Genomic DNA, 26,848 nt, shown 5'->3' with positions numbered 1-26,848 from the left:
TCATATTATACCTCCCATTTGAGACTAGGTCTGTGAAAATTGGTTCAGTTAATATCGAAGTGTCTTTATGCCCGGAACTCGGGACTTCCGGATTTATCGATAGTGGACAATATATTCCAAGAATTTTTGATTCACCATCAGTGGTGTAGGTTAGTGAATTGAAGTAATTTGATGTTCATTTCTATAGATTCTTAATCTATGAGGTAGTACGATTGAACCGGTTTATAGGAGAAATCCCTATGTGGTCGCAATAACCAACCTGTAAATCCGTTGCGTTGCGTTGCGTCGTGATGATGATTTTGGCGGATTGCACACTGACTGCATCATGTTTGACTGCTGATTATCTAATAAGAGTTGCTTAGGAAATGGTAGGTAGGAATTCATACCAATCCGACCCATACTAAAACCTCAACAGCATGATAGCCATCATTGCCGGCCGCCCCCATCTCCATCGTTCACGGGGAAGGATAAAGGATAAGGTAGACAGGAAGTGTTGATGCTCCACCTACTGAACGGAAGGACGACGATTCATCAGACTCTTCCATAGGTGTCGCGGAGTTGGTAGTTTGGAAGGGTATCAGGTCTAGGATTCGCTCCAAGCAAGCGATGCGACCTGTAAAGCATATTTTATTAGGTAGTTGTTTAGTTAGTCTTCGAGTGCACGATCACTCGAAAAAGAGAAGATCTTGTTTAGTTTTTGGTTCTTTTTAAACTCTGGGCAGCCGGCTACCGAGAGTATACTAAAGCAATTTGAACTCCACACAGCCGACCGTGGGAGTATTGCCTAGGTAAGCTAATCTTATCTGCGTAATGGGCCGGATCACTATTTATTGAAACAGTATTTAGACGGAATTTGTTACTTCTTCTCTACGATATATTTATTGGCTTGAAAACTACCGAGTGATAACACATTATACAGGCAAAAATAGCGCGGGATGTTATAAATCAAAGAAAGTACTTATTTTCCATAGCGAATTGTTTGTGGAATACAAGTATACGAGCGATAATAACGAACACTGAAGGGAAATATAAATGATTGTTAACCTGATGCACTGGCTTGTTAACAATAACGGAGCTTGAAATTAGGTTCATAAAACAGACGCGGCGAATTTTCAATACGTATTGGGGCTAATTTCCGATCAACTATTCATTTTTACGGCAATGTTTTCTCGACTAGATCTGTTCGCACCCTCTCATTCTGCTACTATCGGCAGAAGGCTGATAGCACCCAGTCGTCGCCGGTCTAAGGACCAAATGTCATCAATAGACTTAGACTCGCGTGGAGGCATGAGATAGGAAACTTTGTTATCTCACCGTTTGACGACCGTAATAACCAACCTGAAAATCCGGAACTAAAAGTCTGTACTGAATGAAATTCAATAGCAATGGAAGTATTGCATTTTTCATTTGAAATCAAGTTTGTAAAAATCGGTTAAGAGTTCGCTGGAAAATAGGCTGTGGAATGGGACAGTAGAGTAACCAACACATAAGGGTGCAGGAAACTCTAGCGAAGTTAGACGTCCGATTGTACAATAAAGGTTCTGTTAGCACATTTCGGAGAGACGGGAGGGAGTCCATCATCGACGACACATTCTGTAGTCCTTCACTGGCGGCGAACATGGATTGGAGAGTATGCTTAGTGACCACCAGACGATTCGCTACAATATTGGTCAACGGAACCCTGCTACTGTAAGGAGAAGGATGATCGGTGAGCGAAAGTGAAGACGGAAGCCTTCAACAAAGACCTCTTCGTTGAGGCACTTCGGTTGAACGGCGGGACCGAGAACGTGGATGTGGCTGACCTAACAAGAAGGATTGTGGCGTCTTGTGACGCCACAATGCCGCGAAAATTCGAACCACGCAATTAATAACGTCCAGCTTACTGGTGGAACGAGACGTTTACTACGCTACGCTCTGCTTGTCTCAGAGCCAGAAGGCGGGCTCAAAGAGCAATATTGGATCCAGATAGATAGAGCGCAAGGCAGCGTTTCGGTAAGCTAGAACCGCTTTTAAAAAGGGAGATTAGTAAGTCCGATTACCACAAGGAGCTGTGCCGAGAAGTAGACACCAATCCCTGGGGCGACGCATACCGAGTTGTGATGGCGAAAAAAAAGGCCCGACGACGTCAGCCGAAATGTGCCCGAGCAAGCTGAAAATAATCGTCGAGGGTCTTTTCCCGAAGCACGATCCAAATATATGGCCACCGACACCGTACAGCGAAGAAGAAGGGACAAACACTGACGATCGGCAAGTGATGACGAGCTCGCAGAAGCATCGAAGCGTCTGAAATCAAAGAAAGCCCCCGGTCCGGATGGAATACCAAACGTGGTGCTGAAAGCTGCGCTCCTGGCATATCCGGACATGTTCAGGATGGTGCTGCAGAAGTGTCTGAATAAGGCAACCTCCTCGAAATGTGGAAGGTCCAGAAGCTGGTGTTGCTGCCAAAGCCAGAGAAACACCTGGCGATTCGGCCTCGCCCAGGCCCACATGTCTGCTGGATACACTCGGAAAACTCCTGGAAAGGATCATCCTTAACAGGTTGACGAAATTCACGGAAGGTGTTCGCGGACTGTTCAAGATGCAGTTCGGATTCCGGAAAGGAGCATCGACAGTGGATACAATCCGGACAGTGCTTGAGAGTGCCGAGAAGGCATCTAAACCGAAGCGTAAAGGAGATCGATACTGCGCGGTGGTCACGATAGATGTGAAGAATGCATTTAACAGCGCCAGCTAGAAAGGCATTGCTGCAGCGCTGCACAGAATGACGGTTCCCGACTATCTATGTAAGATCCTGAAGAGCTACTTCCAGAGTGGAGTGCTGCTGTACGAGACGAGCGAAGGGTGGAAGCCAATACGAGTCACAGCGAGCGTTCCTCTCCATTCTCGGTCCAACTCTTTGGAATGGGATGTACGATGGAGTCCTAGCACTGCGGCTGCCCAGAAAAGTGAAAATCGTGGCTTTCGTTGACGACGTGTCACTAACGGTGATGGGTGAGACACTTGAAGTTTTGAAGAAGTGGAGGTGTCGGTGACGGAGACAATAGAAGCGATCAAGAGCTGGATGAACGGGGTCAAACTGCAAATAGTCCACCACAAGACGGAGGTGTTGTTGGTCAGCAACTGCAAAGCGGTTCAGCGGATGTAGATCGTCGTCGGACGGCACGTGATTGCATCGAAGCGTGCACTGAAGCAATTGGGAGTGATATTCGACGACAGGTGGAGCTTCAACAACCACGTCGACTACGCCTGCGAAAAGTCGGCGAAGGTAACGAAAGCAATAGTGAGAATCATGCCAAACGATGGCGGCCCGAGAAGCAGCACAATACGTCTGCTATCTACTATTTCGCCATCGAAACTCTGATATGGGGTTCTTGCCTAGGGTGCTGCGCTGAAAACCAAGCGAAACCGCGAAAAGCTGAACAAGACATTCCGGCTGATGACCGTACGAGTCGCGAGTGCCTACAGAACAATATTTTCGGAGACAATATGCGTTATCGCCATGATAATTCCCATCTGCATCACCATGGCGGAGAACGTGCAATGCTACCAGCGAAGAAATGCACGTAACGCAAGGAGACTGGGCCGAGCGGACTCGTTGACTCATCCCAAATGTGTCGGCTTGGGTACATAGGAAGCATGTAGAGGTGAACTTCCATTTCACGCAGTTTTTGTTCGGGCACGGATGGGGACCAGTCATAAATTACGTAACGCGAAAATTGCCTCCCTCCTCCCCCATGTTTGACTCCCTCATCCCCCCATGTAACAAATTGACTGTCTCCTCCCCAATGTCACAAATTTCTCTATTCCCTCCTCCCCTATTACGTAACAAATTCTTCGAACTTTTTTTTTGTTCTTTAAAAACATGTTACGTCTAGCTTACTCCCCTTCCCCCATATGTCACAACTTGTCGTACCCCCTCCCCCTTAACTCGTTACGTAATTTATGAATGGTCTCATGCTTCCGGAAGTACTTGCATCGGTTTGGACATGCTTCGTCACCCCTTTGCCCGGAGTGTGCGAACGTGCAGGAGACACCGGAACAGGTAGTCTTCGAATGCCCTGGGTTCGAATAAGCTCGTAGGGGCATGCCTGGTGTGACAGTTGACAATATCGTCGAAGAGATGTGTCACGACGAGCATACCTGGGACGCTGTCGATAGAGTGGTTAAGAGCATACTCTTCGAGTTGCAGAGGATGTGACGAAGGGACCAACAAGAAGCCATAAATTGGGTTTCGAGAGAAATTCCGTTGGCGGGAAACTGTCCGACGGTGTAGACTAGGTCCACCGCCGGGGACCAGTTGACTAGTACGCGACGTAGCATCAGATTTGGGTCGTCGGGGTGCCAGTGAACCGGACGTCAAGCTTCACCGGAATCACCGAACTGACATCGACACCCTACTGGGTAGCTTGTGAGTAGGCTAGATCCATCGCCGGGGATTAGACTGAGTAGACCGCGTCACACAGCTAGTAGTGGGTCGCTGAGGCGTCAGTAAACCGGAAGCTACGCTCCATCAGGAATCGCTGGATGGAGCCCTGCACCTACTGGCTGGCCCGTTGAGTAGGTTAGATTTACTGCCTGTGACTAGATCGAGTAGATCGGGACGAAGCGGAAAGCTAAATGGCTCACGGAAATGAACATTGGTATCGAGAGAAATCTATCACTCGGCTTCGAGAGAGCCACTCTCGTGCGGAGAATTCTTCGTCGAAGTAGGCTAGATCCATCATCGGGAACTAGACCGAGTAATTCGCAAACAAGTAAAGGCGGGAGCTGCATGGTTCATCGGGAAAGTTAAGCGAAATAGAACGAGAGAGAGCCAAAGGGCTCAAGAAATTGTGGTACTAAAACCAAAGATGAACTTCCCTCGCCGGGGAACTCTCCGTCCGCGTACGCTAGATTCACCTCCGGGGTCTAGACTGAGTAGACCGCGACTAGACACCACCAGTCGCAGGTTGTCGGGGCACCAGCGAACCGGATGCCCTGCTCCACAGAAATCGCCAAACTGACTTCGACACCTAGATGGTTGGCTCGGTTTCGAGAGAATTTCTCTCGCCGGGGAATGCACCGTCGGAGTAGGCTAGGTCCACCGTCGGGGACTAGAACGAGTAGTTCGCGAACTAGCCGGAAACTTAACGAGTAAATGGCGCTGAATGGTGTGAGAAGAGAGTTGCAGTGCTCTGGCTCAAGGGAGCCGAGTCGTGGTGCTGAATGGCATAAGGGAGCCCAAGGGCTCGGTGAATTAGACAATCTAAAGTTTGCCGCCCAGATTGTCTTCGTAGGGGAGCAGCATTAAGTCTCGACTCACAGCCAGCTTTCCGACTGCCATGCAGAAATTGCCAGTCTTTGTGGATGGTGGAGAACTGTTAGTGTGTCGAGGAGTGGGGCTGTAACCCTGCTGAATGAACGAACTACTAAGTAGTTGAATTAGAGTGGGTTCTATGCTGGGGAGGAATCAGGTTCCGGGCAAGAGCAGTGGTTTTTAGCGGGTCGGGTGATGGTAGCCCAAACCCGTTCCCTGAGACATTTGGGTTTTTGCACATTTTTCCCGTCTCAGGGCTTTCTTGTAAGTTTTTTATTGCTCTCAAAAACACACACACACATACAGGCTGTTTCCGATCTCGACGAACTGAGTTGAATGGTGTAAGAGATTCGGTCCTGCGGGCCTCGGTTAAAAGTAGAAATTCCGACCGATTGTATAAGCTTTCTGTTACAAAAAGGCAAAAAATTATTGAAAATTTGGAACTGTAAATTGCTTGGCTACAATCGACCGAACTCTGCACGACGAGCTGTAAACTCGCAACTTCGACGCCGTAGCATTGCAGGAACTTTGCTTGGCGGGACAGAAGGTGTAGAAAATCGGGCATCGAGCGGCCACCTTCTACCAGAGCGGCTGCGCAACGAACGAGCTGGGCTTTATAGTGATGGATGCGATTCGCCCACCCCTAGTAGCAATTAAGGTTTTATGGTAGTTTTATAGCCCCTCATAAAACTTAGATTGCATTGGTAGCATGCTATAAAATTTCAATTGCTACTTGGGACGCGTGTAGTGAGAAACAAAAGCACGGTCTTTTTCGTGAACTACCGCATCATCAACGTAATTTAGTAATAATTTCGCACAAAAGTGGTGAGCGTCCTTAAAATATCTATGTGTCTACCCACACAAAAATCACGCCATAAAATACGAGACTCAAACTTTCCAAAACGCTTATCTATAATTTTTCACTTTTGTTTGTTACTTTAATCGCGTTTTTGCCATTACAATAATTTTTGTTTAAAGGATGAAAAAACACGTTGTATTTCCTTTCTGAAAAAAACTGAAGAATGAAGTTCAGCTGTCAAAATGTATTAGAATAGTGATTCCACAAATATGTATGACAGTCAGAAAGTCTTACGATTTTCTGAGAAATCGAGGGGGTCTGAATTCGCTCCACGATCCTTATAGCACTAGCTTCCTTTTCGTGTTAAGTCTGACTCAATAAACGCATTGTTCGCAGGATTTTATTCTTTAAATGCTTAAAGGTTGAGATTGTTTTCTAAAACACACTGGTTAAACCGATTGATATGAACTTCGACTTAAGTAGAATAAAAATTGAAGACAGTGTGACCCTTTGACTTTGCCACTGCCAAAACACCCGCTCACGAAACAGGGGTTGGCATTAAACTAAACCCACCACAGGACAAGAAATCAGCACGAATCACTTGTCTGTCCTCGACTTTGTCGTTCACCTTTTGTTGTCAGTTGGCATCAGATATTTATTGGCATTGTATCGAAGAAACGGTTGCAATGATGCGAGAAACCGAGTAAGGGATAGCTACAGCTTTGGAAGTTCGTGTCCACCGTCCCGAAACCTGAACACGGAATCATCGAACGAAAGAGCGTACAGGAGCAGAACTAATTAGATTTTTCATCGAAACAAACAATCACTCCCATTCATTCAATCAATTCATTTATAATTTTCCCGTTCGTTTCACGCCACTTTTTGCACCATCTACTAACAACCGATCCAAAGGGAATTCGACATCGTCGTCATCATTGCCGTCATCATCTTGTTTGATTGCTATTGTCATCTGCGTTCTGTTGTTTCCACTCTATTATGATAGCTACTAGTGTAGGGATCTCGCCATCCCAGACCGAACGGCGTACTGGTTCCGATCCCAACGAATAGAGAACGTTTGATTTCGTCCCTTTGGCTCGCCTTGGAAATGATTTGTTTGACAATTTACTCATTGTTTTGTGTGTTTTCTCTGTTCTCGTTTCAGAAATAAAAATTCATCCGGGTGGAGTGCAAACAAGCGACGATCAATTAAATATAATTGGAGGTATGTGCTATATATAAGGCAGAAGCTAGCGTTTCAGGGAATCAACCTTTCGGAATTTTCACCCCCATTTTCTTTGTATGTATTTTAGTTTGTATGAAACAATTGGTATAATGACGCAACAAAGTCTATAGATCATAAATTATTTACTCTGTTGTTAAAACAAAAGATATCTTGGGGAACTGATACTCGCCATTAAATAAGTTAATAATGTATCTACACTAGACTGCCCAGAAAATAATAAATTTTTGAAAACTTAATCGGCTCACACCTGAGTTGATTCCTGGTCGCACCAATAGTGGTTGCTCCATATTTAAAGCAAATCGGACAAGTCTAGCTGCCGCACTAATGTGCATAAAGTTTGTATGGGATTTTTCGACACTAGCAAATCCCACTGGCTTGTATTTTCATCGTTAGAATAACACTCGCCCCTCCCCCGGGCCTCGGTTGAAAAGTCGATTTATAGAGTAATTGCCATACATACCTTTCTATGGGGAAAGACAAAAAGGTGCAAAACCAGTTAAGCCCCAAAAAGTCTATTTTTGTTTCGATATGACATCAAGGCTCGATGTTTCATGCATTTTGACAACATTTGGCATCAAAAGTACAAATTCGATTACTGAAATTATATTTCCCGTTCAAAACCAATCTTTCGTTCCGGTTTATAAGAGAATTTCATACGTGACCATACGATTCAATCTATATTCCTGGAACCATATAACCTTTGACGGCGATTATATCCCTTTTATTTGAGACGAATTTTGTCAAAATCTCCGAGAAACTGATGTGAGTTTGGTAATTTTAAAAGATGACCAATTTTCATAAGAGTGTCGGAAACTTTTATGGTGGTCGATGTGGTCAACGAAACGTCGGAAAGGGATGGGGGAGAGAAGCATTGATGGAAGATGCAACCAATCTGTAGTGTATTAGTACTGTGTGAGACTCACCACTCACGTTCGTGCCTAACCACTAAAAACAATACTTACTTTTCACGCCCTTTTCCCCCACGGAACTACGTCAAGGTATTACCTTGTGGGGAGTATTTAGCTCATGTTTCCGTGAGTCATTCAGCTCCTGCCTTATCACGATCTACTTGGATAGTTCCCAACGGTGAACTCACCCTACTCCGACCAATGGTTCCCTGACGGAGGAATTTTCCCCCGACACCGATTCCTGCTTCCTTGAGCCATTTAGCTCCCAACTTTATCGAGATCAACTGAGTTCCTGAGAGTTTCTCAACAACGGAATTACTTTCGTTAGTGGTGTTTGTTTCGTGAGCCAATTAGCTCCCTTTTCGTCACGATTCTGTCGCGTAGTCCACGACAGCAAATCTACCCTTCCGTCCCTGGCGGTAAATTGCTCCCGATATCGATGAACTGGGTATTCAATGCGGTCTACTCGGTCAAATCTCCGGCGGTGGATCTAGAATACTCACGAGCTATCCGGTAGGGTGTCGAGGTCGGTCCGGCGATTCCGGTGAAGCGTGACGTCCGATTCGATGGTGCCCCGATAACCCGAATTCGGTGCTACCCGACGCGTACTACTCAACTGGTCCCCGGCGGTGGACCCAGTCTATACTATTGGGGAATTCTTCGGCGGGGGAATTTCTCCCGAAACCCGATTTGAGGTTCCACGGGGGCCCTCTAGCCAATGACGCTAATTTGTTGGTCCCTTCACCACTTCCTCTGCAACTCGAAGAGTATACTCGAAACCGCTCAGTAGACAGCGTCCCAGATACGTTCGTCGCGTCACATCTCTTCGACGATATTGTCCAATGTTATATCAGGCATACCCTTCGGACTTCTTCGAACCTGGGGCATTCGAAGACCACGTGTTCCGGTGTCTCTTGCACGTTCACACACTCCAAGCAAAGGGGTGACGAAGCGTGTCCGTATAGGAACTTCCGGAAGCATCCATCCCTGGACAAAAACTGCGTCAAACGGAAGTTCACCTCTGCATGCATCCTATGTACCCAAACAGACACATTTGGGAAGAGTTGGTGGGTCCACCTTCCTTTCTCCGCGTTGTCCCACTGCCACCTAACCACCGTTCGGGCCAGTCTCCTTGCATTACGTGCATTTCTCCGCTGGTAGCATTCCACGTTCTCAGCCAGAGTGATGCAGTTGGGAATCATCAAGGTAGTTACGCATACCGTCTCCGATGATATCTTTCTGTACGCACTCGCAACACGAACAGTCATTATGTGAAAAGTGCTTGTCAACTTCGTCAGGTCCCGCTTTAAGTTCAACGCAGCAGCCCAGGTCGGTACGCCATACCACAGTATTGATGAGTAACTTGTCAGAACCTTGCACAGATAGTCCGGAACCCGCATTCTGTGCAGCGCTACGGCGATAGCCCCCAGCTAGTACTATTGAACGCGTTCTAGCAGTAACGATTACTCCTTTTCTTTTGTGTCAATGCTTACACCGCGCTCGCAATTATTGTGCGGGTGGCGTCCACCGTCGATATCCTTTTCCGAACTGCCTCTGCGATAGTCCGTTCTCGCTTTCGGCGTGGGTAGTCAGCCTGTTGAGGATGACCCTTTCCAGGAGCTAACCAAGAGTATCCAGCAGGCATATAGGCCGATACGATGGTGGATCTCCTGGTGGTTTCCCTGCTTTTGACAGCAGCACCAGCTTCTGGATCTTCCATCAATCCGATAAGTAGTCATCCTACAGGCATTAATGTAGGACTATCCTGAACATGTCCGGAAACGCCAGGATCGTGGTCTACAGTGCTACGTTGGGAATATCACAGTTCATCGGCATTTGGGATTAGAGCCAACAGCCGTCAACACAAAGTGCTTTCACAAAAAGGTTCTTGTAGAAGTTCTACATTTCCCCCTTTCGTTCGCAAGTCCTCACCTTCTGCGTTACAATACAATTCCGCCGACGAATGGTGTAGGACATCTCTTGGTGGTCGCAAGAATATTAGGTCGCTGATGAGTTTCCAATCATCATTCATTCAGCTTCGCCAGGGCTTTCAACAAGCTGTGCTTTGGTCAGCCTGATACCCACTCCACGAACCAAGCGTTGAAATCTCCTCCTATAACAAACGGCGTTCGTCCGGCTAACGACTCGGTTAGTGCGTCCAGCATCCAATTGTATTGCTCTGGTGTCCATCGTCGGGGAACATAACAGCTACAGACGAATACGCCGTTGATCCTGGATCCATGAAGCTTTCGTGTATGCTATCCACCATCTCTTGGACAGGAAAACCGCTCATCACTTGGATTGCCGCCATCGCTGCACTATCCACCATCCAGGAGGATCACGATACGCCTCTGTAATAGTTGCAACGTCACACTTCGTTCCTGTTGTCGACTGCGACAGCAGTTGCTGAGCAATGTCGCAATGTCTGAGATTGAGTTGGGTTATCTCTACCATTGTTGGTCTGCATTCGACTTTTTGTACGAAGGGCACTTGAAGCCGTTTGTCATGTGGCCGTTTCAGTACTCCGGTTTGCAGATCATGCACCTTCGTTGCTTCGTGCAGTCTCTAGCAACCCTCCGCATCTTATACACAGAGCAGACCTGCCGGAGCCCTTGCAGCTCCCCACCTTGTGTCCGAGGTCCAAGCACCTTAAACATAGTTCCTTCTGCTTGGTAACTTGCGGAGCTACTCTCAGCGAGCACACGAAACATCCGATTTTTATATTGCCGGTCTCCGTCAGTTTGTTGGCTACAACCACCGGTAGTCGAATAGAAGCCGTTTGGGTTGCTCTTTCGACGCCGTTTAGGTTGCGACATTCGATTTTCAACTCCGGACAGTCGCCGGTACATCTAGTTTGCACTACTCGATCAGTGTACCTCTCAGTTCTACTACGGTCATTATCTCGTCTAGACTCTTGCACTCGACTACGGCTTCCTGCGACAGGGCTCTCAAGTTCGCTCCGCTGCCCGAGGAGCTCGCGGTAGGTCAACCTCTTGACGGAAGGATCCTTGCTCAGCTCGAAGATCATCTCGCCTTTCTGGAGCGCCTCGTTTTACCTAAGTTCTCTCCCAACTCCATCAGCCTTTCTCACTTTCTTGATGAGAGTGGCGTAGGACTTAGTTTCGTTCGCATCGATGGTCAGTGAATAGGCCTTCGACTACTCCGAAGGAGTCTTACGATTCTCTTTCTACTCATGTTCTTTCTTCGTTTCTTCTTGCACCAACCACGGTCTTTCACAACGTTCACCTGGTCGCTGGTGACCTCCATCTCGTTCTGCTGATTTTTCGGGTGCTCTTGTTCTCCCGGCGTATCCCTCACTCTTTTCTCAGAGCGAGTAGTGTGGTAACTTTTCGGTGTCACCTCAATTTCTGCCGTCACATGTTCTGCGGCTGCTCGCGTTCAGTAGCTGCTATGGCTGATTTAATACTCGTCACTAGCTGATTCACCTTGGTTAGCACATTTTGCTTATCCTTCGCGAACTCACAGAGCTCGTCAATTTTTTCCACACTCGAATCAGAAATCTAATCTCCCGTTGATTTTCTCGTGGTTCACTCTTTACCAAGCCGCTGCCGATACTTGCTGTGGCTCCCGGTGGTATTACCGGTGATCTCTGCAGATTACCACTCCTTGCAAACGCAATTGCGTCGCCTGTGCTCCACGTGCCTTTCAAATCACCTGTGTTTTTTTATGTCTCCATGCTGGTGGGTCCCAACTCCGGGTCACTATCTCCACTCGTTGTACGTAGTCGTCTCTTGTGATCACATGATAATCTATACAGCAGCCAGGTCATGCTAGACTTGACGCTATCCTTCATGGGGAGTATTGTTCAGAGCCGGATCGGCGTGAAATTGGGAATGGTCCATCCAAATCTAGTACCACCAATTAAATGATAATGAATTTTGAACGTACCTGAAGACCTGCCACATTTTTAACGGGACGAAGGCAGTCTTACTGTTAGTGTCATCTTTCCGTACTCAGGGAGTAGAATAGAACGCTTTTTAGCTCAAAGTCACCGCGCAAATTCGTGATCCATGTTCTCTCCGTTGACGTTCGCCATGACAAGTAAACCGTAATCAAAATGTTCCATTTATTGCTAAGATCTTTGATTTCAAAAATCTATGAATGTTAGCAGAAGCGGCACAGACTCGCTTCGTCGGAGCTGCTTTCGGGATTATGGCATATTAGAGGTTTAGCAGACCCCAATGCTGCCCAACCCCACCACATCCTAGCAAGACTCCCAACTCGCAGTAGGTCCGGGGGTACCGTGAAGCCCCTGAAATCCTGCACTTCCTTTCCCTGCTGCCCCCTAATGTCTGTGTGTATGTGGCAAAAAAACGTTACTTCTGTTTCTTAACCCATTATATCCCAGGGGTTTCAAAAAGTGAGTCAAATGCAGTGATATCTTCAATTCCATCAAAAAATGTATCAAAGCTTATGGGAAAAATAAAATCGCCGGTTAAAAATGGTTTTGAGAATGAAAATATCTCGTGCAAAAAATTTCGTACGATTAAATAAAAACAACCAATTTTAAGTTATTTCACATATTTCTTCGGATTTTCTGATAGACAACACTTCTTTTATACCTGTGGGAACGTTTTGTCACATAATGGAATTATTAGAACGAATTCCAACAATAAAATCTAACTAAATGTATTGCTTACTTTTCAGCCGCGATTTGCCCCTACTATGGACGGTTCAAAAATGTTAAAAAAATTACAAAAAAATGGCAGCAGTCTTTTTTAACAATGAAATATGAGGTGTAAAGATCCCGTTAGTGCAATAATAAAGCAGTTAGATGCCAAAATTCTACAGTAAATACTCGTTAAACGATGGATAGTTCTGCGTATGAAATTTCATACGCTAGGATATAATGGGTTAAAAATGGCTGGACCGATTTGAACAAACTTAGTCTCAAATGAAAGGTCCTTCCAATCGGCTGCTAATGAATTTTTTGTTGATTAGACTTTCGGTTCCAGAGTTACGGATTGAAGAGTGCATCACACAGCAAATTTTCATAGAATCTGGTACCATCATGATGGCCAAACGATACAAAAAATAATAAAATGTATGCAAAATTACTTGGATTTGCGGATCTAGTTCACTTTTGACCAATCGAAGTAGCTTTGACCACATTGACCGCCTATGACGGTTCTTGATGCCCCAGGAGAATTTGCCAAACTCCTAAGTTATTATCTCATTTATTTCTCAGCAAATTCGTTTTCGATTTTTACAAGTTAGATTTCAAATAAAGAATATGACACTCCCATCAATTGCTATATTTTATTCAGATCTGATATTTAGTTCCGGAGTTATAGATTGGTGAATACGGTCACACAGAAATATCCTATATACACACAAAAAATAATGAAATTTAAACGACATGTAAATCAATACGAATGTAAACGTACAAAGATTGAATCAAAACTTTGATTGAAAATTACGTTAAAATAAATGCACTCAATTGGAGCATCAAAAAGCATACAATTTTACACTTTCATTCGTGTAATATTATTACACGTCTATCATTTTTCAGCAATAAGCGTGTACAAAATACATTGAAGTGCATTGGTTTTCCGTTTGAAGAAACTGTAATTTTCAATCCACGTATAGAATTATAATAAATTTCGTTGAAGAAAGCACGACAAGTCGTGTGGATTTTTGGTGGAACTTGATTTTACATTTATATTCATGCTCCAAATATGTGTATGAAAATAAACTTAAAATCACAAAATATTTTTTTCTGTGTAAATCGTTACTGTCATACTTCAGAGGTTAAAAGGTTACTGAAATCAAATTACTTCGCTTCGCGGGTCTAGAACTTATATAGCGTTTTCTTTTGAATGTTGATACGTGTAATTTTATAGTACTGTCCATGTAAAGTATATCTTTCATGTAAAATTGATTGGAATATGGTTACATCTCGTCATTTTGTGAAATACAGTTTATCAAATTGTGTCAAATATTGAATTACGTCAACGATAGCATTCATATTTTTTTGGTGTGGAAATAAAAAAATCCCAAGTGTTTTTCGTAAACAAGTAATTTTTTAGTTTAACTAATATGTTGTCACACTTTCCTCTTTCCTTTTAACGACATTCAATTAGTATGAAATTACTTAGTAGAGAAAGTTATGAAACTTTAGTTAGACCAGTGGTACTGAAGTGAGAGCAAAGATGTGAAATAAACAGATGGGCAAACTAGAATTGAATTTTCATGTAGTAATATTAATCGATTTTCAATCATCTTTACACTTCTTTAAAGTTGGGACCATCCATGGGCGTTATAATTTCTGTATCTATTAGAAAACAATATAGCAATCTGAAGCGTTCCGACAAACATTGAGGCGTGTTGCATGGCGTGTTAAACTAGTACGGCACTCTCTCTAATAGGATCAAAATGGCCTCATTACCCTAATTGGCTTTTGTTGTAATTTTACTATAGAAAAGCTTTCTGTGAGGTCTATTGAGACAAGCCTACCTACTTACCGAACCACCAGCTCAGGGCACATGCAACTAGTGTTCGGTCTGAAACCGATACGTTGTTGTACTACGAAAGAGCGTTCGGTCCGTTGGACACTCATGTCGTCTCTAAATGGTGACTCCGACCAAAGCGGGGAAGGAAGCTCCAAACGTTGTCAATAATTGATAGTGTTGATACCAATCGCACGCTTTAAAACTGATCTTTTGTCCGGTTTTCCTCTTTTCCCCCAGGTCTCGCCGAAGCTGCTCGAGGACGGGGCAACTCGAGTGCCAATTCATTACTTACCGGCAGCAGCTCACAGCACATCGTTCTCGCCGTACTGTCGTTGGTCCTGTTCCTAACTTCAACTATCAGATGACAGCAAACGCTTACGCTGGGATAAGCGCTCATCGTCGACATCGTCGTCGTCAGTACCGAGATCATCGTGTTAGCATAAGCATAAAACTGATCCGATGGGGCTTCCTGGAACCGATTCGGCCGCTCGTATGAGGGAGGGCTCCAATTGCGAGCAAAATGGCCCAAAACCGAAACATTGAGTCGATTGTGGAATTGTGGGTGGATGCAAAAGGGAGTATTTGAGGGGGCTTGCTTTATTCAGGTGCCACGTTCAACCAGAGACGGAGTGTATCTTTCAAAACAATAACGATGGCATATTCAAATAGGATAATAGCCGATTCATGATAGCCTAACTATAGATGACATACATACATACACACAATCTATTCTCCTTCGCTGTGCGTAAAACGTGAATGCCAAAAAGCTGCTTGTAGTGATTAAAACGGTCGTAATCTGCTGAATCGAATGTATATTTTAGAAATTAGGTACCATACATACACAGACAAAATGCTACGTAAATGCTTGCACGTTCATATCAAGGAAAATTTTCATACACATCAACGAAACGGGATGAATATCTTTAGGGGAAAGAAGTTAAGTAAAAATCATCAAGCATAATCAGCTAGAAATGGTAGACTGAAAATTAAGTGTGGCGCTGAGAAAGAGTAAAGTCAAACAAGAGGATTTTAAAGGATTATAAAATTGTTAAGCGAAACGAACCTGAAGGATGGTGGAAGTGAGTAAAAGGCATCTTTGCTTTTATTATTCCCTATCTCGCTGTTAGCTCTCTCCGATGGTGTTTGGCTATGACTATGACTATGATTTTTTCATAGCATTATGGTGTTGGAAGATGAAACTATGAATAAACTTTATAATCAAAGTGGTGCATCCATCAAAATGCAATAAAGTTGACTGTAGCATTCGAGGATAAGCGCATTGCATTGTGCAGCCATGCACGGTAGGAATAGTGGAGGGAATGCAAAAAGGGAGTCTGGAGGAAATTATTTTCTTCTGTGTAAGTTCAACGAAACTAAAAAATAACTGGCAGCTCCTACCGCAATTGATGCTCCGAAGGTGGATAAAAAGTTAAAGGGTAATCGAAAAACTGCAAACTACCGTAGACATTTTCATCTTTAAAAATTAATAAAACATTTACCTGAGAACTTTCGGAACAGTCAGCTGTTTCATAAGCTATTGATTTTGATCTATATAGCGTCGTACGTAAAAGTTCAATACGCTTTGGTCAAGCTATTAATTTTAAGCTTATACTTCCCTGTACGCCTACTGTCAGATGTATTTCCTGGATTTTCATGAAACCTTCATTTTTCTATCAATTACCATCAATTCATACTTTTCGCTGAAGGGCGCTAGCAAAATATACGCTATGGAGGAGTATTTACTGCCTATGGTAGAGCGCTTCCTGGCAATGGAAGCATTTCTCTTTTACAAACAGTCGACTACTGAACTTTTTGTTGTTACCACGAAGGTAAAATGCAAATGTTTTACTCACTGTAACACCAATCGTTGAAAATCTGGTAAAACTAATCAGAAGTATAGCTTTGTCGCAAAATTCAAATTTTGTTCTACTTAAATTTCGTTTTTTCGTTCTACTTAAATTTTGTTTAATTGGTCTCGTAATTATAAAAATAGCTTTATTTACATATCTTATCATCGTATACCGATAGGGTAAAAATTTCAGTCGCATTTCGAACCAAGATATTTCTTATTTTGTTAAGGACATAAATAGCTTCAGAAAATCGTGCGTTTGAATTAATGATGCTTCAAAATGGACCGGCGGAACATTTTTTCCCGGGTCGGTAGTAAAATTCGGAACGATTTTTACCAGTACTGACGAACGTTCAGACATGGCGTGTGTAAGTGTAAATGAAAATTCCCTGATAATAGCTAATGGCCATTTGAAAACACCCTTTGTTTACGGGCTGTATGACCGACGTCTCACCGAAAATGTGTTTGTTGATTACTGATACTACATGGAACATTTGTAGAGCTAACTCCCAATTACTCCTTTCTTTTAAATTTCGTTGTATTAATTTTCCACTTCCTGCAATGGAACCTTCTTCGGTGGGTACTGAAGCCAGTATGATAGTGTGGACCAATGGAAAGGTGTCTCCGGCGACCAACATCCTTTCAGGCTTAATGAGCTTTGAATACCGATGGCAAAAATAATCCTTTTCAATACAAACCATATCCATTTAATGCAACCGGCCCCTGGATGGTCTACTTCCGGACCAAAGAAAAGCCCTTTAGTATCATCGATATATCGCGCGATCTAACTTAACAACACTCGGGCGTATACGAAGAAGGATTTTGTCTACGTATCCGCCCAGGAAGTAGAGATTGATGGTGTAGTCTCCGAGAGGGGCCTTAATTGAGAAACCCTTCGCTTTAATCAGTGAAAATTATTTTTTTTTCAATTTTATGGACGACACTTCAGACCGGCGGGTGCATTGGTGTGAAAATTCTGGTATTCAAGCAATTGCGTTCAGCTTTCCGACAGCTCTGTTCTTCCACACTTTGTTTTTGTAAACGAAGTTGATCTACCTCTTTGCCTTTTTGTGCCGCGGGACATGAACTGTTGTCGTTGCAAATGATGAGATCATTGTTTGAAAAGGGCACGGTGAGCAAAATGCGAAAAGAATCATGAAAAGTTTTGCTTCTGTAGAGAGACTCCGCCTGAACTGTCGACATATTCCACATGCAAATTATGCCGGGAAAACTGAATCATATTTTTGAGGAACGCTTCGACAAGAAATGCTAAAGAGGGCTACGCCACCGGCCACGACTAAGGGCGAAATTCTGTTAATCCCATTGCGGGATCACCGTCTAATGTGCCTATTAATTTTCGAAAGAGGAGAACCATTTCCTCTCCTATGTTTCCTCGTAAAGGCCGGAGAGTGTCCCTTGATGGGTGCGACGTGCGTAAGTCCTATTATTTTACTCGGTTTTACATAATGCATTTGCGTTATGTAAAACCTTGTAAACTTTCGACGTAGATCTTCCCCAATTTTAACATTATTCGCCAGGACCGAGAAAACAATATGTAGCAGCGTTTTGGGGATCAAAACGTGCTAATTTTCCGATCGGATTAGCCTTTGCTCAGTACCAGTTATTGAAGTTGTTGCTTGTCAAGTTCGAATCAAATGCAAAAACTTATTGATATTGCTTCCATATACATCACACCTCAGCTGGTTCTAGAAGACTTCTACTCCCACGATATACTATGCGTCCACTATATCTGAAACAATCGAATCAAAATAAGAAATCCCTCCATTGAAAGCGCGCAACGGCTCTACACTGCGATTGAAGGTCAGACGAAACGAGCACCCAGCGCGAACAACCGTGGGCGGTCTCCCGCTCCCTGGTCAAAAGTCTTACAAGGACTTTCTAAACGTCAGAGAGCCCATTTTTACCCGAGTATACGCGACGATAGAAACGCAAATGAAAAACTTGATGAAGCTGAAAAATGCGGTTATTGGTACCGGTTCGTCAACGGATTAACGAGAGAAACAATATCATCAACAATATCTGGTGGCTAGGCCCTGCATACGTAGATCCTCATTCAAACGATAGACGCACTAAACATTGTAGCGCGCATATCACCGCAACGTTTGTCAGATGATGAGAGCTTTCCATAGCTGATTATTATGCAGTATTGGTGAGAACTATTTTAAAAGAGGCTGCAAAAATTTTCCCCACAAAACTTAAGGTTCTCTTATTTACCTATCAACGACCATCCCCTCGTCGTTACAGTTCCGTTCGATCAAGCATGGAAAGCAATCCTTGTTTTTTTTCTGGGGAAAATATGGGAGTTCCTGAGCGCTTGATCTGAAAAATCGTATCAGATTACCAGGTACATATAGTAGTTTTGCCGTGCCGAGCGGGCTCTGTGCTTGTTGTGACGGTTATCGCGACATTAAACATGTTGTCTGGTCGTGCGCCTAGTGTCCTAGCATCAGATCTCCGTTAAAGTAATTACGTTACAGTTTAAGAAAAACTCGTTTTCATTGGTGAACGATTTCGATTGAGCCTGTAGCTACGAAGAATTCGAGTGCGAACAGGCTTCTTTGATAACTAGTAGGCTGTTTCATAATAACTCGAATAAATTCGTCAGTGTATTTGACATCCGGAAAATCTCCTCAGGCCTTCCAAGTGAGCAGTTCCAGCCGTGAGTAAGATGTTTACGAGCAAAGTTTGTATAATTCTCTCAAAACTTCCAACCAGGACAAGCAGATCAGTAATGAATTCCTTTGAAAGTATGGAACTCTCCGTCGTTTCTTCAGCTGTTTACTGTTGTCGTGCAGCTGCTTCAAAATATTTCCCATATCATCTGGGTACTGACTTTGGTAATCTTAAACGCATTGATTGGACTCTCGAGATCTCCTAGCATACATTCCCTCAGACTGTGAAATGCTTCTTTTCTAGAATATCCGTAGATGAATGAGGTAACATTCCCGATCATTCAGCTACTTTTCTGCATTCCCATTGAAGGTCAGCAGCAATCTGTGTTAAGGACAGGAATTAATTTCCGAACAATGATAACCACCGAAGTCACTGGTAAAAATCCTTTCAAGGCTTTCTTATATCTTCTTCTTGGATCTCAAATACAATTTTGGTAATCTTCGAATGTCTAGAGCACCTAGAACCCGCGTTGGGGCGACTGCCGAATGTTAAAATGTGTGAAACGACTTTTCTGCCCACAACTTTCGGTGTTGCCTTTAATGGGAAATTCAGGTTCATGATGTTGTTCGCAAACCTTTTCGTTAAAGCATCTAACTTGGGAGTGTTCCTGGACATTGAGGGTGCTTTTGACAATGTGTCCTTCTGATCTTTTCTAGACGCTATACGCGGTCATGGAGTATCTGCAAGTATGTCGGGTTGGATTAATGCAATGCTTAATAACCTCATTTTTGTTCGTCACTGCGACTGGCAGCAATAAGAAAGTTGAACATTTGCGACTGTCCTCAGGGTGGTATGCTGTTACCTTTGCTGTGGAACCTTGTTGCCAAGGGTTTCTTCAGGAAACGCAATGATCTTTTTTGTCCAAGAAGTTTGTATTTCCGACTCGCCGGTTTTACTGATAATTACCAAATATTAGGTGTCGAAATTTCCATCGAAACAATCTTTGACCTAATGCAACAAGCATTAAGAACTACCAGTGGTGTCGATTGTCAGTCGATCCTTACGAAATTTGAATCATTCTTTTCACTTGAAACGAATGACTACTGAGATCCCGTCCCTTGCAAGCTCTAAGCTACTGTGTGCGGATCATGGCAAGTACATTGAAGTTATATTGGATTCCAAACTGAACTGTTCTACTCACATTTAGTTCAGAGTCAAGAAAGCGTACATGGCCTTCGGCTAGTGCAGACGAACTTTCAGGAAAACTCACTGGGATCTCAAACCAAAATACATCTTCGAATGTATACGGTAATTGCACCTTCAGTAACATCATATAAATGCCTATTGAGGTGGCACAGAGGATGATGATCTAGTCACAGCTCAACCATCTTCCAAAAATAGTGTCCATGATTTGAATTGAAGCATTCACGATGACTCCGACTGCGGCTTTGACGTGCTTCTAAATATTAAACCTGCACATATACACCCGAAACAAGAAGTACTATCATTTAAATACAGGTAGCAGATTGCTGATCTTTCGACAGAAGTTATGTTGATCTTGCTCCTAATCATACACAAAAGGTTTCATTGTGTGAGGAAATTCTTGCTCCCGCGATAAAAATGCTTCTATTTGAAAATAGAGACAATTTTCGGATTCATGAACAAATACGCTACATGTTTTCAAAACCAATTTTCATTGATTCCTTTATGAATTCGAATGGGCCTACGGCTGTTGACCAATACATTGGCTATAGCCGTCGAAAATAATGTTGGCAGACTTAACTATGCCTTACTGATCAGCTCATATTCGGTTCTCGCCACGAAAATTTTAAATTTGGTGCACTTGAGTGAGTTTGCGTTCTTGGGTACTGCTTGCTACATGGAGAAACAACAACAAGCGAAAGTACCCTGTTACACTGACGACTCTCTGATAGAGGGATGTGCTGGTGCTGGTGTCTACTGTCGTGGAATGGGATTGGGACAATCTCACAGTATTTCAGATCAGAATTTCCGCGATTAGGTGCGAGGTACAATCAACTCTTCAACAGAGCTTGACTAGCAAAGCTATAACCTTCAGCTTCCATAATCAAACTGCAATCAAACTTAACTCGTACAACTCACGGTCGAAGCTAGTGATTGCGTGAGGATTTACAATAGAAGAACACAGCATTGAGAATACTATCAACTTCGCTACACTGCCCGGATAATTCGTTAATACTGGTAGTGAATGGACCGAACTGAACTGACTAGAGCAGGCGCAGATATTGACTTTGTTGATCCGATTCTTTGCCAATTTGTTAATACCGACTAGCTCACGGCTATACCCACTCAGGGTTGACGTTGGTCTTGCTTCGAGAGGACACACTTACCGTAACCACCTTAGGTAACCAATAAAATGAAGTTAAGCCGAAATTGAGACTCACACAAGGAAACCAAATATCAAAAGAATGTGGCACGAAACACATGAAAGTCAGCTTTGTTTTATTGAATTTTCACATTATTGGAAGGAAAAGGAATGGAGAAGGGGGAGGGGGGGGTCTCGTTGCGGCCGAGCAGGAACAGTAACTTCACGAGAGAGGAAGAGTTCCGACTACCGCACATTACTTGCCACTTTACAGCTGACGATTCCTCCTGCATTGTTCTTCAGCTGCTGGGTGGAAATTCCGTGCATCAGTTCGATTGCTGGAACGTTTCGTTTTTAGGGACTCACCATCCGTCCACGTAGAAGTTGACCAGTGGATTTTCCGACTAGGTTTCGTAGTAGGTCTTTCCGATGAGTGTCCTTTCTTCCCGCTATTCCGGCAAGTTCACTTACTTCCATACGACGTCCCACGTGCTCACTCACGGGGCAGCAGCGCATCGGATACTGAGCTCTAACAAGCGGGGGATTTCACTAGAACCCTCACCTCCAAAACTGTGGCTACCGTTCTTCCGTAGTGTTTGTCGAGACAATAACGAACACTCGCCGGTCACTAGCACGGGGCTCGCCGATCCGTCTTTCGGGATGAGGTTAAATAGCAAGCTTTAGATGCCGGGCAGCTTCGTCTGACGTATATGGCTTCGTTCTGCACTGGACATGAGGTAACTTCGGTAAATCTCCACTCCTTCGCACTCGTCGGGAAATGCTGGACAAAGTACTCGATCAATCTATCGGCTTCAAACTCCTCGTCGTGAAACCATGGACGTATCCCTTGTTCGCCGTCTTTCGGTAGTAACCCGTCAGGGTAACAATTTAGCACTGGGTGGAAATATACCCTTTTTTGCGTATACACTCCGTAGAGTGTATTGTTTACGTAAAATTATGCTCACCGCTGTTCGGTACCGTTCACATTTAATTGTAAATTTTTGTTCATTTTCGCGTTTGTGAACGGTTTTATTCGTACAGATAGGCTAGATAATTTTTGTTTTATGTTTGTGAATTAGTAATATAGGGCTTAGGTAGGCTACCGCTCTCCTCTTGCTAAAATTCGTGTGCACTGGTTATGCTTCTCATCGTTGACAGCTGTGCGACAAAGCGTTTGGCAGTTTGAGATGGTTGAGTGCAGAAGGCGGCAATCGTAAAGCAGAGAGAAAGTGACGGACCACGGCAACGAAAAGACGTCCAGAAAATTATTGTTTTTATTTCGGGACAGTTTCCCGCCACCGTAACCAACGTTCAGTGCGCGTGTGCGACGGTCGATTTCCGTCGAAAGTGCCGGCCCGTGGTTCGGGTGCTGGTTTGTTTAGTGGTGCTGGATCGCCGTCGGGGGAAGCTAATTCCCAAGGAGCTTTCGCTTCCCCGGCTAACCGTCAGGGATCCAACGCACCCGCCCCTCTCGCTGCAGAGGGTAAGTCGACCGAGCCTTGCTCTCCTCTTCAGCTAACAGCCAAGGGGAGGGAAGCAGGTAGGACGACGGCTCCATCTGGGAAGAACACTGCGGTGTCTTCCGGGATTCCTTGCGGGGAGCTAAGGAATCCGGTGATTAGTCACCAACGTCGCTAGGGAGGTTCCAACAAAAGAGCCAAGCTCACCTCCCTAGCTAATTGTTAAGGACCGCTGCCGGAGCAGCCAACGTAAATAGAGCGAACTCGGCCGTTGTTGTCCCGGTCGGTCGGAGGAAACCGCCCGCAGCAGTGCGTCATCAACGGCAGTGTATAGTGAAGAGAGTTGGTGGAAATAAACACGGTAAAATTAAATTTATTTATTTGTGTTCTATTAGTTTTTTTATTCATTGATTAACCATTACGAGGATTTATTAGGGGTTTGCATTGAGCGACACCACCGATCGTTGTAAGAAGTTCGTTATCGACGGCTTTGACCAAACTAAAGTTGATGCAGCTTGTGGCATGTTTTAGCTTGATATGTGGAATGATACCAGGAACCATCCCAGAATATAATTTGCCACTGAAACACGCAATCACGGTAGCCGATCGTTTCCTTTAGGCGTAGGGTATAACACGTCCTCACAATCCCGCTATCAGACACTTTCTGTCGAATTGCTCCGTCTTCTCTCGTTTGAGATCATCCATAAATGACGTAGCATTATAAGGGGGAGGGGGGACTCAAAAAATGCTACATAATTTATGGATCGTCCCTTTCCTTCCTCCTCGCTTTCTTTTCCTTTCTCTTTTTTCCGGAAATATCACCAGGCATCCCGTTATGTTATGTTCATATGGCAGAGATGCGAGCCGCATATTCGGATCTCGCAAACGTGGTTGTAATTAAAGTTCGAAGGGGGGTGGGTGGAAGCAGCTTTAATTTATTAAACTACATGTACTTCTTTGGCCACAATTTAAATTTAATTTTCTTACTACTTATAATGAAATGTTTATTATTATGTGATATATTGGTCTTTTTACGATGGAATAATTTAATGTTTCGAATTGGTCGGTAACAAATTTCAACAAGGTAAATGAAGGAAAAGATCCGGTCTCGGGTTTTAAACGAGCACTGCAGCTATTGGTGCAATTTGATAATTATAATCCACCAAAGTTGTATCACTGTTTTCACCATGGCTGCCATAAACCAACTGATACACGGCTCACAGAAACGAGGCTTGCTATTCCGCTAATTGACAGTTTTCGGTGACGTCAGAAAAATCGTTGAGTTAAACAAACGGACCTCTCGAAAGTTGCTAATTAACAATATTAAAGCTCTTATGATGGAAAAAAACGTCTTGTGCAACGGATTCTTGACGTAAATCACGCCATAATTACACTAGACACAGTGGATAATCAGTGCATCTATGTGATTATTAGTGAAAATTGGTAGTTTGGCTGCATGCCATAGAAAACATATCTAACCTTAATTTCCTATTCCCAGCAAAGGTTTTGGACATCGGCATAGCTTTCTTGTGATCTATCAGGTGCCGATCATTCATTAGCAGCAAACAATATATGACTTTCATCTAATTGTTTTCGCGGACGATTTCTATGACGCCCGCTCGTCAAATTTTTACACTCTGACGAGCTAGCCTAGTATATGTAAGCGGTAAACTGATAGAGCTGTCATTTTTTCTGCGTCAGCCTACTTATATTTACTGACGATTCACCAGTGGAAGCACAATAATATGCTCTAATGAAGCGATGTCTACTGTTGTGGAATGGGATTGAAACAGTCTCACTCGCTAGGTAGATACTGTACCGTATTTCGTGATAGAATCTTCGCGGTTGGGCGCGGGATACAATCGCTTTTCAACGAAGCTTGTCCAGCAAAGCTATAAACTTCAGCATCGGTAGTGAGACTGCACTCACGGCCCTTAATTCTGGAAACTCACTATCAACTATTAACCTCGTTTGAGTACCAGGAGGTTCCGTTATTGCTGATAATGAATAGGCCGACGAATTGGCCAGAGCAGCCGCAGATCTTGACTTTGTTGCTTTGCCATTTTCAACATCCAGAAAAGATCCGGGCTTGGGTTTTAATCGACTACTGCATCAATTGGCGAAATCTACCGACTTGTTGTTAACCCATTATATCCTAGCGTATGAAATTTCATACGCAGAACTATCCATCGTTTAACGCGTATTTACTGCAGAATTTTGGCATCTAACTGCTTTATTATTGCACTAATGGGATCATTACACCTCATATTTCATTGTGAAACAAGACAACTGCCATTTTTTATAATTTTGTTTACATTTTCGAACCGTGTATAGTTGGGGCAAATGGCGGCTGAAAAGTAAGCAATACATTTAATTGAATTTTATTGTTGGAATTCGTGCTAATAATTCCATTATGTGACAAAACGTTCCTACAGGTGTAAAAGAAGTGTTGTTTATCAGAAAATCCGAAGAAATATGTCAAACAACTTAAAATTTGTTGTTTTTATTTAAGCGTACGAATTTTTTTGCACGAGATATTTTCATTCAAAAAACCATTTTAAGAGGTGATTTTATTTTTCCCATAATATTTAATACATTTTTTGGTGGAATTGAAGATATCACAGCATTTGGCTCACTTTTTGAAACCCCTGGGTTATAATGGGTTAAACGAAAGCTTCGATTTTTCCAATTTTTTCCCTAAATAAAACCATATAAACTGACGTACTTCCCTCGCTTCACGACTTTCAGCATGGTTTTGTACTGGGTCCACTATTCCAATGCAGATAGGTAAGGTTGAAGCTCGTTATATTGTCGAGTCGTGTATTGCATCGGTTCATGTGCTTTACACACGGGCAGCACGGTTAATGTATGAACTAAGAGAACTTCTCTGCATACTCGTGTGTGTCTAGCCCACGTCTCTCATCAAGCGTTCGCAGCAGGGTGAATCCGCATTTTATAGCGAGATGCACTCAGTGCCCTATGCAACTTACGAAGGGTTAAGGTTCTTTTTGAAGCGCTTTATTATTAATAATTCTTTTTTTATTTTAAGTAGTTTGTTATCGTTATTCATTTGTGCTATCATTCGATTTTTTTTAAGTTCGCTTCTTCTTGCTCTAAATTTAAAAAATGTCTCAAGTACTAGAAATACCTTCGATATAATCATTTAATTTAATATCTATAATTTTGGACAGTTTGCTTTGCCATATTTCTCTGAAGGCTTGTTCAAATAATTGAAGCTGGGAATCGTAGGTTGCGAGAATAATTTAATTGAAATTCTACGTGCTTCCGTGGTGGTTTAGTAATTATGTTTCACTTAATTTGGTTTCAAAATTGACATAGTTGCAGCTGATTGCCGCATGAGACATCAAATCAGCTTTAATACCACCAACGCTGAAGCATCATGCCGGACTTCATATTTGCATAAGTTGACCATTCCGACCAATCAGTGCGGAGCTTCTGTAAATACAGAAATAAATAAATACGAAAACACGTAAAATGAACAAATCAGTTCACAATAGGAAAAATGAAATGTAAATACAAAAAAAGGTACCTAATAATTTATGACTGCATTTAATTCCAAGAGCATGTAATTAATTATGAAAATTAATGGTGTCTGTGCTGCAGCTTGTACACCGCTCGAACAGTTTCTCTCCGGCAGCATCAGCTGCCCGAGATATGTTTACACTGTTTTTTTGTTCATTCGTTTCACCCATCAGTTCCGGAGTGCTTCCGATGCCAGGCAATTGGGGCTACAAATTCCAAATCGAACAAATTATCACGTTCTACACGTCGTTATGCGCAAACCGTTCTATCAATGCTGGAAAATATACCCATCAATTGGA

At 43.4% G+C, this 26,848-nt stretch overlaps 1 protein-coding gene across 5 annotated transcripts in view; it reads left to right on the top strand.

The window, feature by feature from the left end:
• Positions 1-25,895, top strand: part of LOC131683754 (lachesin) — a 332,969-nt gene extending 307,074 nt beyond the window's left edge. For all 5 annotated transcript variants that reach the window (XM_058966018.1, XM_058966017.1, XM_058966013.1 and 2 more), the window contains exons 9-10: positions 7,258-7,317; positions 14,957-25,895. In XM_058966018.1, coding sequence (XP_058822001.1) covers positions 7,258-7,317; positions 14,957-15,084 — 188 coding nt within the window. In that variant the 3' untranslated portion in view covers positions 15,085-25,895. The remainder of the gene's footprint in view (positions 1-7,257; positions 7,318-14,956) is intronic.
• The last annotated feature ends 953 nt before the right edge of the window (positions 25,896-26,848 follow it).

The sequence above is a fragment of the Topomyia yanbarensis genome, chromosome 2 (genome assembly GCF_030247195.1).
Source record: "Topomyia yanbarensis strain Yona2022 chromosome 2, ASM3024719v1, whole genome shotgun sequence".
Lineage (NCBI taxonomy): Eukaryota > Metazoa > Arthropoda > Insecta > Diptera > Culicidae > Topomyia > Topomyia yanbarensis.
Note: the sequence above shows the minus strand (reverse complement) of the source record. Positions and strands in the feature narration are given on the sequence as shown.